General features: G+C 35.2%; 1 protein-coding gene across 5 annotated transcripts in view; it reads left to right on the top strand.

Annotated features, from left to right (window-relative positions):
* The window catches only part of RELCH (RAB11 binding and LisH domain, coiled-coil and HEAT repeat containing), a 74,928-nt gene that overhangs the window by 12,867 nt on the left and 48,050 nt on the right, over window positions 1–14,011 (top strand). For 4 of the 5 annotated variants that reach the window (XM_065667521.1, XM_065667520.1, XM_065667523.1 and 1 more), the window contains exons 2-7: window positions 3,134–3,223; window positions 10,720–10,791; window positions 10,900–10,955; window positions 11,072–11,185; window positions 13,018–13,221; window positions 13,313–13,404. In XM_065667521.1, the coding sequence (XP_065523593.1) occupies window positions 3,134–3,223; window positions 10,720–10,791; window positions 10,900–10,955; window positions 11,072–11,185; window positions 13,018–13,221; window positions 13,313–13,404 (628 nt within the window). The remainder of the gene's footprint in view (window positions 1–3,133; window positions 3,224–10,719; window positions 10,792–10,899; window positions 10,956–11,071; window positions 11,186–13,017; window positions 13,222–13,312; window positions 13,405–14,011) is intronic. The other variant, XM_065667522.1, reaches the window with a different exon arrangement.

The following is a 14,011-nucleotide window of genomic DNA, read 5'->3' as shown; positions in this document are numbered from 1 at the left end:
TGGCAGGGCCTTCCAGCCCTTACCTTCTAGGCAGTATGTTCAGTATGTGGTTGGGCTTTCCCCATAGCTGGGGCTTGGCACGATGTACCTTAGCACTGATGATTCACTGATGCCTTTGGAGCCAGTTTGACCTGGAAATATCTCAGCTGAAGTGCTTCAACACAGATGGCCTCTTACCTTAATAGCAAGAAGCAGTTCTGTAGCCACACCATGTATTTTAAAAGGCAGTATCCTGTAGCAAAGTAACAATTTTGTTTGACTGGTGTTATAGAAGTTACAATCTCCCAACTTGAGTTCTGCAATATGTATCAATACAGTTGTCGGTTACTGTTTCATTTCCTTTTACATTTATTTGGATAGCTGTGCGCAGTTCACTATGTAGATTCATGTTCCACCAGTGCGCTGAGTAAAATCAGTTTTCATTTTACACCTTATCTTTGGATTGAACACTGTGGACATAATGACTTCTAGCACCCAAATTAGCTTGGTTTACTAATGACAGCATGCTTGGGGAATGATGTTATCTGGGCAGGTACTTTTGTACTGGGAAGGAGGATCAGCATTACTGGGAAAGAGAAGTGCTGGCAGCAGGTAACAGGTCATAAGGCTGGTGTTCCTCAGCACATCTTTGCTTGGTTTAATCAGTATGAATCCAGATATTTGCATCTCAGCAATGCTAACCTGTTACAAAGAGCGTGTCAGATGTTTGCTGTTATCATGAACACTGATAAGGAGAAATGCTGCTGTTTGTGTAGATGTGGTGCTTAAGGCAGTTTCTGGGGATTCAAATAATGAAACCCTTTGGTTTTGTTTGTTTAGTTTCTAGAAGGACTGCTAAGGTTGTGAAACTGATCTTGTGAATTAAGATCATACAGCTGCTTATGATTTTAAATGTGTTCTGTTGTGTACATCCTTTGATGGACTTTGATGACCCAGTGCTTTTTTTCTGGGTAACTGTGGTTTTTGTGTGTGTTTGCTTATTTTTTTCCAGGAAGTTTCTTGCTGTTTTGGCAAATAAGTTTTTGGCTTATGACTGGTTTTGTTTCATCAGTCGTAAGGGGGAGAGCCTTTGCCTCTCAAATGTGCCACTAGTTGTATGAAAAAGGTTTTGTTGCTTATAGCTTTGAGTGCTTAAGTAATTATTATGTGGTTGACTTCACCTGAAAATTTGAGTGTTGTTTCTCTGCTACTGGCTTCATAACAGAAACAGAAAATTTATCTGTGAACATGGCAAGATTGCAGGAGGAAACAGAGTTGTATTTCTATTTTTTACATAGCTGGGTCACTTTTAAACATCAGATTTTAACTAAGATCTCTGAATATTGTGTGTTTCTTTAACTTGAGTCTTTAAGTTGATTTTAAAAAATTGATCTTGCAGCTCCAATTAAATAAGTTGAGCAGTACTTACTGAGCAAGGTGTTAGCAGTTTTGAAAAAACAGCTCTGAAGATTTTCACGCTGTGCATGCAAAATTCATATTCACTTTTGAACTTAAGCATTCTAAATATTTTCCTCTGTGTATAAAATCTGGTTTATTTTCACAACAGTCCATTTTGCAAAGATGCTGCTAAAAGAGTTTGTACTATGATGCACTATGGAGCCACCTAGAGAGAATTATTAAATCACATTAATGTCTGGAAAAAATGCAGTAGATAGGACCAAAACCTGCAAACAAACAGTGAGTTTCAAAACTAAATACTTAGTAGAGACTCACTGAAGAGCATACAGTCTGTTTCATTGATTGAATGACAAAGTATAGTCCAGGGCAAAAAAATAGTGGTTAAGCATAAGCTCTATGTTATCACATACTTCATGCTCATGAAACAGACAAATTAGGGTTGCCAGGCACTTCAGTTTTGGTACTGTGTAACTCTGCGAGAGTTGGCAACTTTAGTATTCTCTCTTGCTTTTTTAGCTGAGTGTAGATGCTTTAATCAGTCTCAGTCCAGGTGTTTTTATTTTAGTCTAGTGCTGGCCTGTATGTAGGGAGGGCGCCACAAAGCCTTAAGGCGCAACTGAGGCTTAAATATAACAAAAAGAAACTCATTAATAGATATTTGTGTTTTTAACATAATGCAGAACTGAGGGCGGGGGGGTGGGGGGGTGGGGGATGATTTAAATACTTTTTGTGATGGCAGTCATGCCAGAGTTTGACAAGTGATGAAATTGCTTCTATTTCCACTGACAGTTATGAGGGGTTTTGACAGCCCGATCAAATTTGTTCTTTGTGAATGTGACAACAGCTCTAACATAATTAAAATTATTTCTGAAGTGCTACATAGAAATTAATTTCAAAAGGAGAGGAAAGATACTAAGTTAGTTAATACAATTTTTGATGTTCAACTGTGCTAGGGATGTGTTCTATTTATTTTGGGTTCTGTCACCAAGTAATTTCTTTGTGCATTTTTCTAATAAAAAGGTGAATGTGTATTTCAAAGACTTGAAATTATCAAAATTGCTTTTTAATTACACATACCTCTCTCTACCCGAAATGAAAGATGTCAAGGTCAAATCAAAGCCTTGTGCTGGTTAATGAATTTCATGATTATTTTTTTTCTTCATGATTTAATTCTAGACTCTGAATATTATACCTGCAGTAGCATGATCTGTACTTGCTTTGCTTTGATTTTGCTAGGCAATACATTCCTTAGTAAATGTTCTATTAAGTAGGAAGGTACTGAAGTTAATGGCTAAATTCAAGAGAGATGTAAAAAAGTATTTGGTCACCTTAACATACCTTAAAATACTAGAAAAGGGAAAATGAAGTAGTGTATTTGTGGCAGTTACAGGTTTCTGTGAAATGGGAGCAAAGTTGCTTGAAAGTTATTGCAGAACTTTATGTATATATTTGGTTTCTTGTGGACCTGTATGTCCAAGTAAATGCCTTACGGAAAAGAGGGAGCGCTACACTGCACTGCTCCTCATCTGTTGTGGACAAGGTAGAAGAGCCTGCTTTTGCGGGGAGTATCTCCTCACTAAACTTGCTGTAATGCAGTAAAATTTTGGTGTTGCAGAACACTTATCCTTTTGATTATAGTTTTTGAAATTAAAAGATGTTGTGACTTTATCTGTCAAGGCCAGTAAACTCTTCAGGATTTTTTGATACCTTTTTTTTTCCCCCCCCCCTCTTTAAGATCGCGCTGGAAGCATCAGTACTCTTGATTCCTTAGATTTTGCAAGATACTCTGATGACGGCAATAGGGAAACGGACGAAAGAGTAGCAGGTAAGTCCTGAACATTCCTGAAGATGACAAGACTTCACTGTGGTGATTTAGCTGGTCGCTTAATGATAGAATTGTGTTTCAGTCACTTCTACTGTATTTACTGTAAATATTCAAGCAAGTGTACTTCTGTATGATTCCATATGTAAACAGGATAGAAGCAGCCAGATACTTGAAAATTGTGCCCAGCTTTTGACAGTAGAATAGTATCTTGATACTGCCTACTGACTACTACTGTTCAGCTGAAACATATGCTAAAATATTCTACATAGTAGTCTGTGACTACTGTATGGTTCTGTAACAAGCCTCTTAAATACAGCTTCTGTGTAGATCAAATGAGCATTATCAAACCTAGAGCAGTTTTGGGATTTTCTCAGTTCCGTAAACCTTCTTTGCTACGAATCTTAATTGTAGTGCTTTTTTCATAACCCATTTGATTCCTTGATTGTATAAGACTTTAAAGAAGTGGCAGGTTTTTTGCCTCTTGCAGTTGTTCTGTACTTAAAGAGGCTGTGGCATTTTTAATTTAAAGATTTATGATTACCTCTCCAAAGGCAGAGACTGATTTTCACTTACATTTGAAATTATTATAATAATCTCATTTCCATATGAGACATGTTTCTCTAATCCAGGCTTTTAATAAATTCAGATACTGTTATGCACAGCTTCTATAGAGAAACCCATAAAAGCTTTTCAGAAACTCCCACAGAACTCTATTTCTTGTCAGTTAAGACTATTTAATATCATGAGCACTTGAAGATTGTCCATGCTGTGACCTTTATTCACGCAGTTCAGCTTTATGAAACCTGAATTTGCAAGCTGCTATGTCTCTCTTCCACACTTGTTTCTGTTCTGAGCTATCGTGATTCATCCTAGCAGAAATACTTTCATGTTCTTAAGCAAAGAAAAGGCTGGTGAAACAGTTCTGTTAAGGATCTTGATTTTGAAATTTTTTCTCTCGGTCAGTCTGAAATGGCAACCAGTATTGACTGAGAGAGAAGAGATGTAAGTGTTGGAATAGCCTCATTTTCTTACCCAGTTAGTGTTTCTGAGGTAAAGGACTAGATTAAATTCATGAGCATAAAGCAAATTCAGGTATTTTGATGCTCTGGTCTTGACCTTTAGCTACTTGCCTTTCTTTGATTTTTATATGTAAGTTTCCACATTCTTATTACCTTCTAATTACTGTCTTTTTCTATATACATAGTCAGTTTCAAGGGAGGCAAGAGTTGTAAATATGCAGCTAATTTTATAAACAAAATGTATTTGAGGAACCCAAGTATTTCTGAATTGTGTCCAGGAATATAAGAAAGAAATGAGCAAATTAGAAATATTTTAATTTTTTCATCATCAGTATTTCTCAGCATAGTATTACTGGGAGAGCTAGTTTCATCTTTGCATGGAGCTGTCTTTAGTAACTGAATTGGATTAGAGATGCTTATAGAAAGTAAAGATCAGTCAGAATTGGCATCCAGTTAGAGCCATTAATGTTCTGATGGAACATTAATGCGAAAAAGTTGATTAATTCCAGTATAAAAAGAATATATCCTAAAATTAAATTCAAGTAAATCGCAAATAGGTTGTTTTGAAGATTGCAGTATATTAATTGGCCATTGTCATATGTAATAGGCAAGTGAAGTATATTGTCATGATATTTATGTTGTGTTTCTGTGTTCCTTTAAAGAGGTTTTCCTAAGAGTTGTTAAAAAGTAACATAAGAACTTGAACAAAACAAGACTAGATGTTATTTCTGAATGTTTGTAAAGACTCAAAAGTTCTCAAAAATATCCTATTTCTAGTTAAAATTCTGATTCAGTTATAATTGCTTAAAATCTTTTGCCTCAATTCTGTTTAAAACCTAACTGAGCAATAAACTTCAGAAAAATGGTAAGTACTTAATTTGCATGTAAATAAATTATATCAGTAGAGGTTTCAAACTTTTCATATTCAGTTCCTTCTTTGAACAAACTGGCTTAACTTCTGCTTTTGAAGTAGTTCTGAGCTGCAGTTACACTTTGAAACATAACTGGAAACCCATCCTGCTTATTTGTTTTCCTGTTCTTTCCTCTCATCGAAGAGGTTTGATCTTAGGAGATAAAATTGTAATCTGTTGTGGAAGCTTGAAGCCACGATCTGATAGGCATATTTTTCTTTTGATAGTTCTCAGAGTGAGGTTAGAATAGTTTCTCTTTGTAAATGTTTTTCTTATGCTGTTATCTTTGTTTTATCCTGTTCGAACAGAACCCATGATTTCCACATCAATTCCCTAGTCAAATGTCAGATAAAGGGTAGGAAATAAATGTACATCGTCTGTTAAAAGAAACTGGTTCCCAGTCAGAAGGACTTTAAAACTGAAGTTAAAATGTATCCAGTTGCAAATACTTTAATACCATGACAGTGTTTCAAAGCACAAAATCAAAAACTTATGCAGGTATACCATTGAAAGCCATCACATTTCTATTTTGACGATATAAATGGTGTTAAATTCAGTTGCCGTATTTTTTATTTTACCAACCCAAAAATTCCTGGAAATGGGTTTTGGTATTTCAAATCTGTTAACCCAATTCATTCCATCTGGCGTTAGAATCAGAATTTGGGCTAGAAGCAAACGTGAGTTGATGTGAACTTCTCACTTGGGAAATCTGATCAAAGGAAGCTAAATTAATCTCTTCTGTAGTATTATCAGCTTGACTGAAAAGATAGAAGTCACAAAAGCCAATCAGAATGTGGATGAGCATGATGAAAGGAATGTCAATTTAGAAGCCATCAGTTGTCTTCCTTATCTACCTGATCTTAAGGTAGACAACTGTGTAACAAATTGAGTAACACATTTGCAATCCACAAAGAGTTTCAAAAAATAGACACCTCCCTGAACTTGCAATTTACTAGATGGGAACAACTTGTTCTCTTAAGACTAAAAAGTCTTGAATCTAAATTCACATATTAGGTACTGAAACAGTTCATGCTAAGATAGTCAGTACTGAAGGATTTATTTGACTTAGTAAACCTCCCCCAAATACTCATTGCCATAAAACAACCGGAGAATGGAAAAAAAAAAAACCTGTTCCATTCCTGTGGAATAAGAGTACACTTAACTTGAAGTCAGATACCCACAGCATTTGGTGAAAATACGTCATCTGACATTCGATCTAAGGAACTGAATCTTCTGCCACATCTGAAATTGACTGTGTACACAACCACCTGCTTTCCATAATTGAAAACATTTAGAATTGCTAACCTGCCTTTGACATCTACTATTCTGAGAATCTGATAATTTTGAAAACATAATGCTGTGTCTTCAATGATGATAAAATCCTCATAATCAAGCTTCATTTCAAGCATTTGTGTTCTCAGATCTCCCTGCATTAGCATGGATTTCTGGCTAGACTATGTATCTCTGATTAGCTGCATAAAAATGCTGTCCCTGTCAGGCTCTGAACCTAAGCTCTTACCAACTCCTAAATATGGTCACCTCTTCATAGCAGTTATACCAGGAAAGTGGGAATTAGAAAACCTCAGGTATTGAAGTATGCGGTAATAGTGGCTTCATTGCTGACTGTAGTCAGTGAGTTTAAATTTCTTCTGATTGACTCAAAATGTATGCACCAATCTATCAAAAGTAATGGGATGTTGTATATGTTTTAGAGGATGTAGTTTAGGGCACCTAGAGTTCTACATTTACAAGGAGGAAGAACTTGAAGTAACAGTTAAGAAACAAACAACAAAACTTGTAACTGTAACTTGTAACTCCAAATTTGAGGAAAGCCAGGTAAGCACCGGAGCCCTTGGTACTTCAGAGGAGAACTCATTTTGAAAGAAAATGCCAGATGCCATATAGTGGCTTCACAGCACAAAACTACCTTTCTACAGTTCTCTGAAATATTTCATAGTGAAGTATCAAAAGTCTGACAAGATAATTCATATGTAGAATGTAAACTTCTAGTATAATTGGATAAAAGTATCGCTTACGCAAAAGCAAGTACTGAAAACTTTTACAGGTGCTGTTATTTCTTCAACTTTTTGGCCTTGGACCAACAAGACCACTGTTCATGTTGATTTCAACTTGTTCAATATCTCAACTCGCAGGTTGTTATCTATGGCTAACTACTACGATCTATGGTTCAGTAACTTATGAAGTCATTAACAAATGTGAGTGAATAGAATATGATCATTGAGAGCTTCATTTTTAAAACAATTTCAGAGCTGAGCTGGCAAGCTACCCACTCCTGATATGCACTTCTCTTTTAAGGTTATTAGATTAGTTGCATGGAAATGGAAACATTTAAAAATCACTGAAAAACATCTGAAAATCTTGGTCTAATACTTAGTTGCTTGCTGGAAAATTTCAGCTCTTTTAAGTAAGTCTAAGTAATTTTTTTCTTTTTTTAGAATGGTAGCTGTAGTGATTTGAGTTCTTCACAAAAAGAAAAAACGAAAGAGCCACTTCAGTTTGGAATAGTTTTCTCCCCTGAGGCAAAACAGATTCTTGAGAAGTGCCCTTTTCTTGTAGGGAGATTAACCAACCTCAGAGCTCCAAATTTCTGTTCTCTCTTTTTCTGATAGAATTAATTTGGTTCTCTCCTTTTTTAGGTTGTCTGCAGCAAAACTCTTCTGTGTAGCATTCTTAAGGAGTGTCAGCACCTTTTATCTAGTACTATAATTGACTTATGCATGTTATCACTTCAGTCAACATGAAGTTAAACTTTAGCTGGCTTTATCAATGGTTTTGAAGGCTTCTCAAACATACAAAAGCTTTACAACAGAAGGAGAGGGGGAGAGAGAGATCAGGTCATTATTTTCAAAGTCAGTACTTGATAGTAGTTTCAAAGAAGGGTTAGAGGTAGCTTTTTTAATTGAAGAGAATGTTATATCATAAAAAAATGTGGATTTCCAGCATTGATTTCATTAATACACATGGTGAGGTAAAAATTACTAGTATTTTGGCAGAAGATTACATTTCAGTATAGCTTCTAAAATAAAGAGCTTTTAATCATCCTTTAAAAAATTATTAGAATTATATTGTACATATTTACAAATATTTATGCATATATTAACAAAAAAAATTCCTTCAAATAAGAACTAAATTTGTGACTGACTTAGATGCATCAAGGCTTTTATTATGGTGATCATAATGGTGGCATTAGTAGGACCAGGAGATGAGGTATGACTGTAACAATGCTGTGTTGTAATAAATCGTGTGGCTATTGACATGCTGCGAAGTGACAGCTTCTCAAATGTATTGTACCCAGAATCTACCACTGTATACAGAGAAACATGCAGCAGAGTAATCTACTCTTAAGGTTGAAAGGGTAAAGTCCTAATGGCTTCTAAGAATTTTCAGCATCATGACAATTCACTAAAAATTAATTCTTGCCGTCTGACATGGGTTTGTCTGACATGAGTTTTTTGGCTTTCTACACCTTCAGGCATGTCTTATTCCTATTTTCCTTTAATGGGATTCCTGAGTTTTTCTAGTTTGTGGTGTTGTTTCTATTTTTTTTTAATTCATTATTTTTATCATTCTAGTGCAGGGCACTCCTGATCTGCAACTGTTCTGGTCTGTGAAAATATTTTCAAAGAACAAGAAGATTACATATAGCCATTTCCGTCAGAAGATTTGCTTAAATTGAATTCTTCACAGTTTTCAAAAGCTAACCAATTAGTAGTTTACAACTTAGGATTGTAACTGTGAATTAGTAACTCAAATGCAAGGAAGTGCTAAAATTATTAGATACTTTACTACAAGAGCATTTTCTAACTTTGTTGCACAGAAGTATTTGCAGATCAGCATTGCTGAATACTAGAGAGTTTTTTACATATTTTATTCATCGTATCCTCAGTTGTGCTTTTGTATTGCTGCAGTAAAATTCTGTGCATCAAACAAGTTACTTTCATGTAGCAAATGTGGTGTACTGTAGTTATTCCTTCAGTTTTTATGGGTAAATGCAAACTGAGTGAATCTTTTTTTCCATGTGTGCTAATTACCAAAAGATTCTTAGCAGATGTTCAAAAGAGGAAATAGTTCTATTGGCAGTCTTCAGTAGCATTTCTTATAGGCAAGAGCCAATGCAGTGCTTCTGCCATGCATTGTCCTCTGTATAAATATGTCAAAATGCCATGTTAATTTGTTTCCAGGCAGTGATTAAAAAGTCTCATTAATATTTTCTTATTAAAAGCAGCTACAACATTTTTAGTTTAACGCTTCAGTGTGGTAGCTGTTCTCTGTTCATCTCTCCTACTTAAGTGCAAGAATCCTTTCTGGTAATTCTGTGTTTAAGTGTGAGTAATCTGAGAATTAATGAAATGCATGTAATTATCTGATAGATCCTTATATAGGTTCCCTTAGACGCTCTAACCTTAAATGGGTATAAAAAGAACATTTACTGATGTCTTGCAAAGGTACAGGGTTTTAAAATATGAACCCACAGTATACATATTACCTCAACATCAAAACATTAGAAATTTCAGTGCAAACAAGCCACTACTGGCCCTTTTTTTTTTTTTTTTAGGAAATGTTAGAATATTATTAAAATGCAACAGTGGCCAAGGGGATTAGGAGATGGAGCAGGTGATAATAGCAACTAGAATTACGTATTTTTGCATCTCTAAAGTTGACTGTAGATCACTGAAAATGTTGTATAGTCTAGTATCACTAGAAAGTTTTAAGAGTAATGGAGCAAAGAATGTTTTGTTTCAAGCTTCTCCAAGTACTGTAGGAAAGCTGTGTATTCTGCCTTTTTTCTTTTTTTTGTCTTGTGCATCTCTTAATATATTCAATTAAATTCAAAGTCTTAATCAACTCTAGGTTATTCCTAAAACTCCACTATTTTTAGGTATATACTTAAAATAAAATTATCCTTAGTAGTAAAATAAAGTATGTTTCCAGTTCTGCCATTTAAACTATTAAAATTTCTGTGTATAATTTCATATTCAAATAAAAAACCCCATAGCCTTAATGGGAGAGTACATTCACTTTATGGTTTAAGCTTTGCTACATGGAGACAGCTTCCTCTGCTGCCAGCATGTATTTGCTTCGTTTATATCTGTCCTCTGTTTGCCCTCATACTCTTCTTGTCCCTAGAAGTCAAAACGTTTGGCAGTATGATCTGATTGTGAGAATGGGAAAGGAAGGCGTAACAACTGCTTCCCAGAATGATCAGTGAAAAGCAAGCAAAAAAAAAAAAACCTAATTAAAAAGGGCGGTGGGGTGGGGGGCGGAGGGGGGGGAAGACCTCACAACCCTACAGCGAGTCCTTGTCAGACAGCTTGAAATTTTGATCTAGCTAACTTAAGTCCAGTTAAACTATGGAAAATGTTCACCAGTTTGCTTTCAGACCAACTCTGCTGCATGTGTTCATAAGTTCCATGAAGACTGCATGCTTTCTGTTAATACGAACTGTATATTTTTTTTCACACCCATCCTTGCTTTTTATATTTTATTTTTGTTTCCCTTGCCTTGGTTGGATGCCTGTGTGTGTTTAATCCAAATCCCTGTCCAGTCCTGGAGTTTGAACTGCGGAAAGCCAAGGAGACCATACAGGCCCTCCGAGCCAACCTGACTCAGGCTGCAGGTGGTGTACATAAACCTTTTCTTAAGTCTCTACTTTGAACAACGTAGAAGTAGCTGAGTTTATCCTGTGTGAAAGAGTAAAATCTAGTTACTTTTTTTTCTTCCCCAGAAAATGAAGTTCCTTTGCAGGAACGAAAAAATTATAAATCAAGTCCTGAAATTCAGGTAGGTGGCTGGTGATAAGTGAGCTTTGCATGGACTTTACAAGACAGATACACTTCTGTAGTCGGAAGGAAGATGAGCCAAATATGTAGTGTATTGTTTTCTTGGTTTTTTTCCAGGAGCCAATCAGACCTCTTGAGAAAAGAGCTCTAAACTTCCTAGTTAATGAATTTTTATTGAAGAATAGTTACAAGCTTACATCAATAACATTTTCAGATGAGAATCATGATCAGGTAAAGACTTTTTTGTGGTGTTTTTACATGCATGCTTTCCATATTCTGATCTTGCCGTAAACTCAGGTGAACTTAAATGATATGTCCTGTGCATGTAAGTTCCTTTCATACATATGAGTATGAAAAAAGTTCAAGTAAGTTATTTAGCATTTTCATGTAGAAAGCCTGTTTTGAAAACACAGCACTTGGAGTAGTATTTTCTCAAATAGGAGGGAGGCAGAACACATGTATTCTTTAAAGGAAGAAAAACATTAAGAAAAATACTGTGAGTTACAGCTACTTACACACTTTCCTGGATTCTGATGGGGACACCCTTTTCGTTAAACTCAGGGATCTGGGTGTCGGAAAATTTTAAAACATAATCTTTTCCTCAAATCTTTCTCAGTTGTGAAGGATATACAATACTTATTGTTGTCTCCTGGGCATACATATGCGTATGTGTATACTTAGTCATACTGTGGTTCTGAATAGTCTTGGGGCTCTCAGTAATAAGGTGTTATATTAGATACTTCCAAACATAGCTGTGCTTTGATGTGCTTTTCTTAAGATGATGAGTTTTATGTCTCCATTGACTTGCATTTCATGGGGAAGAAATTCTTCAAGTGTTTGGAAGTTTCTAATTACATCTTGACTGTTACTGAGTGAACGAAACACCCAGTAGCATCAACACGCAATATATATTCAGCACAAAACTGGAATATTGCCAGAAGAATTAGATGTTGAACTCAATAATACTAAATTTCAACCAGCTCTGTGTATAACTGGTCCTCCTATATTTTTCCTACAATTCATATCCTAATCCATAAAGATACTGGGTTGTTAAATACTGGCCCACCCATTTAAGATTTGAGTTTGACAGTGTTAGGTTTCACACAAATACTTGTGAGGATACAGCCCCAAGAAAAGAAAAGATGAATAATTTATCCTTTTTATGTAAGGATAAATGAAACTTGATGAAACTGGTTTATATTGGGAGAAAATTAATAAAAAAACCTAGGAAAGCTACATATTAAACATACTTAACATACAGAATGCACATTTTTTCCTAGGTTATTCACGTAATTCTGGCGGGAAAATAACCTTTCTTCAAATAGGTCTGTGGAAAAATACAATCAAAACTACGAACAGCAGGGGAAAATTTATAAAAAAATATTGAAATTTATGTCATTAAAGACCATTGTAACTCCTGTATAACAGTGCACATGCTTATTTATTAATACAGATATGGAATAATCATGTAGTAATAAGATGGTAACATGTCAATGAGAAAAGAAAGGACATACAGTGCTGGTTTGAGACAGGAGGCCCTAGTATTGTTTGCATTTCTATACGATTAATACAGTTATGTCTACATTACACTGAGAATATGCACCGTATTTACAGAGTGGTTTGACTGTCTCCTTCTGGAAAATTACACCTATACTTGTGAATGAGTTCGGGAACAAAACTATGCTGCTATCAGTAGTTAGCCTTTTAACAGCTGCACTGGCTTTTGCTAGAATTTGGTGATGTTATTATATCTGATTGTAAAAAGTGTTCATATTGTAGATTAAAAAAAATAATAAAATGATTGTGAGCTATGTGTTTTTGAAAGGTCCTGTCGTTAGTACATTGGCTAAAGCTGCCTTTAGGATGAAACTGCCTTGGGTTATGAAATGGCTTCTTTATCTGCTTTTGTTTCTTGATGTCTGATTTGAGCTTTCATCTGCTTTACTACAATGCAATCTCAAAGTGACTATTTTGCTGTTGTATGACCTGCACTCTAATGAGGAAGAGAAACAAAAACAAAAGGAAGTGTATGGTATGCTTTAGTTTCTTTTATTCCTTTGAAGGATTTTGAACTTTGGGATGATGTAGGATTGAACATTCCAAAACCTCCAGACCTCTTACAACTTTATCGTGACTTTGGAAACCATCATATAACTGCGAAAGATGTGGTGGATGTATCAGTGGGTGTAGAAGATGATGAGTTAGAGGCTGCTACTCCTGTACTTGGGAGCATCCCTGTGTTTGAAACAACACCTCAGTCCATAGAAGTAAGAGATTGTACAGAAGAAATGTTTCAGCTGTTTGCAGTACTGCTAAGCTTCATTGGACTAAACTCTTTTGTTTCTATCTTGTATTTAGCAATGTTTAATAGTGCAAAAATTAGAAGATCAAATTAGTGTGTTAAACAGTGAGAAATGGTCTTTGATGGAACAAATCCAAAGACTTGAGAGGTATGTATTTATAAATCTGCTCAACTGCTGTTAAATGTTGGAGTAACTTCTTGGTCTTTTTCTAGCACATATGTGAAAACTTACAATTTACACTTAGAAAATTACTAGGAGTTCTTGAGAGCAGTGCAGACTTTCCTTCTTCCAAATTCTTCCAAATACATGGGATATTTCTCCCAAATACATGGGATTTGATTTAGAAAAAGAGACTTCAGACTATTTTCTTTTTATTAGCTACATTATTTAATTTTGTAATCAGTTTTGTTCTTTCAGTGCAACTTCTTGATTTCCTTGAAAACAGAATCAGTTCTGTTGTGTTTTGTGTCACTTAACTCTTAAGTTAGCTTTATTTCACTCTTTAGTGTTAGTAAGCTGTACACACTGTAGTATTGTTTTAATGACTTATTTCAACAGTTTTTCTTTATACAGAGCAAGAAAGTAGCAATGAAAGTATCTTTAACAGCAACAAAATAGACTTTAAAAGTTTGGTCAAAACATAGGATTCTAAGCTATAATATGCCATTCCTCTTATGAGATGCATCAATAAAACACATGGGCAAGTGTATAATTTTTAAGTGCCTTTATTGACTTGTATCATTACTATTTCAAA

This window comes from Lathamus discolor, chromosome 2, assembly GCF_037157495.1.
Source record: "Lathamus discolor isolate bLatDis1 chromosome 2, bLatDis1.hap1, whole genome shotgun sequence".
Classification (NCBI taxonomy): domain Eukaryota; kingdom Metazoa; phylum Chordata; class Aves; order Psittaciformes; family Psittacidae; genus Lathamus; species Lathamus discolor.
The sequence above is the reverse complement of the archived record's forward strand: the minus strand, read 5'-3'. Positions and strand labels throughout refer to the sequence as shown.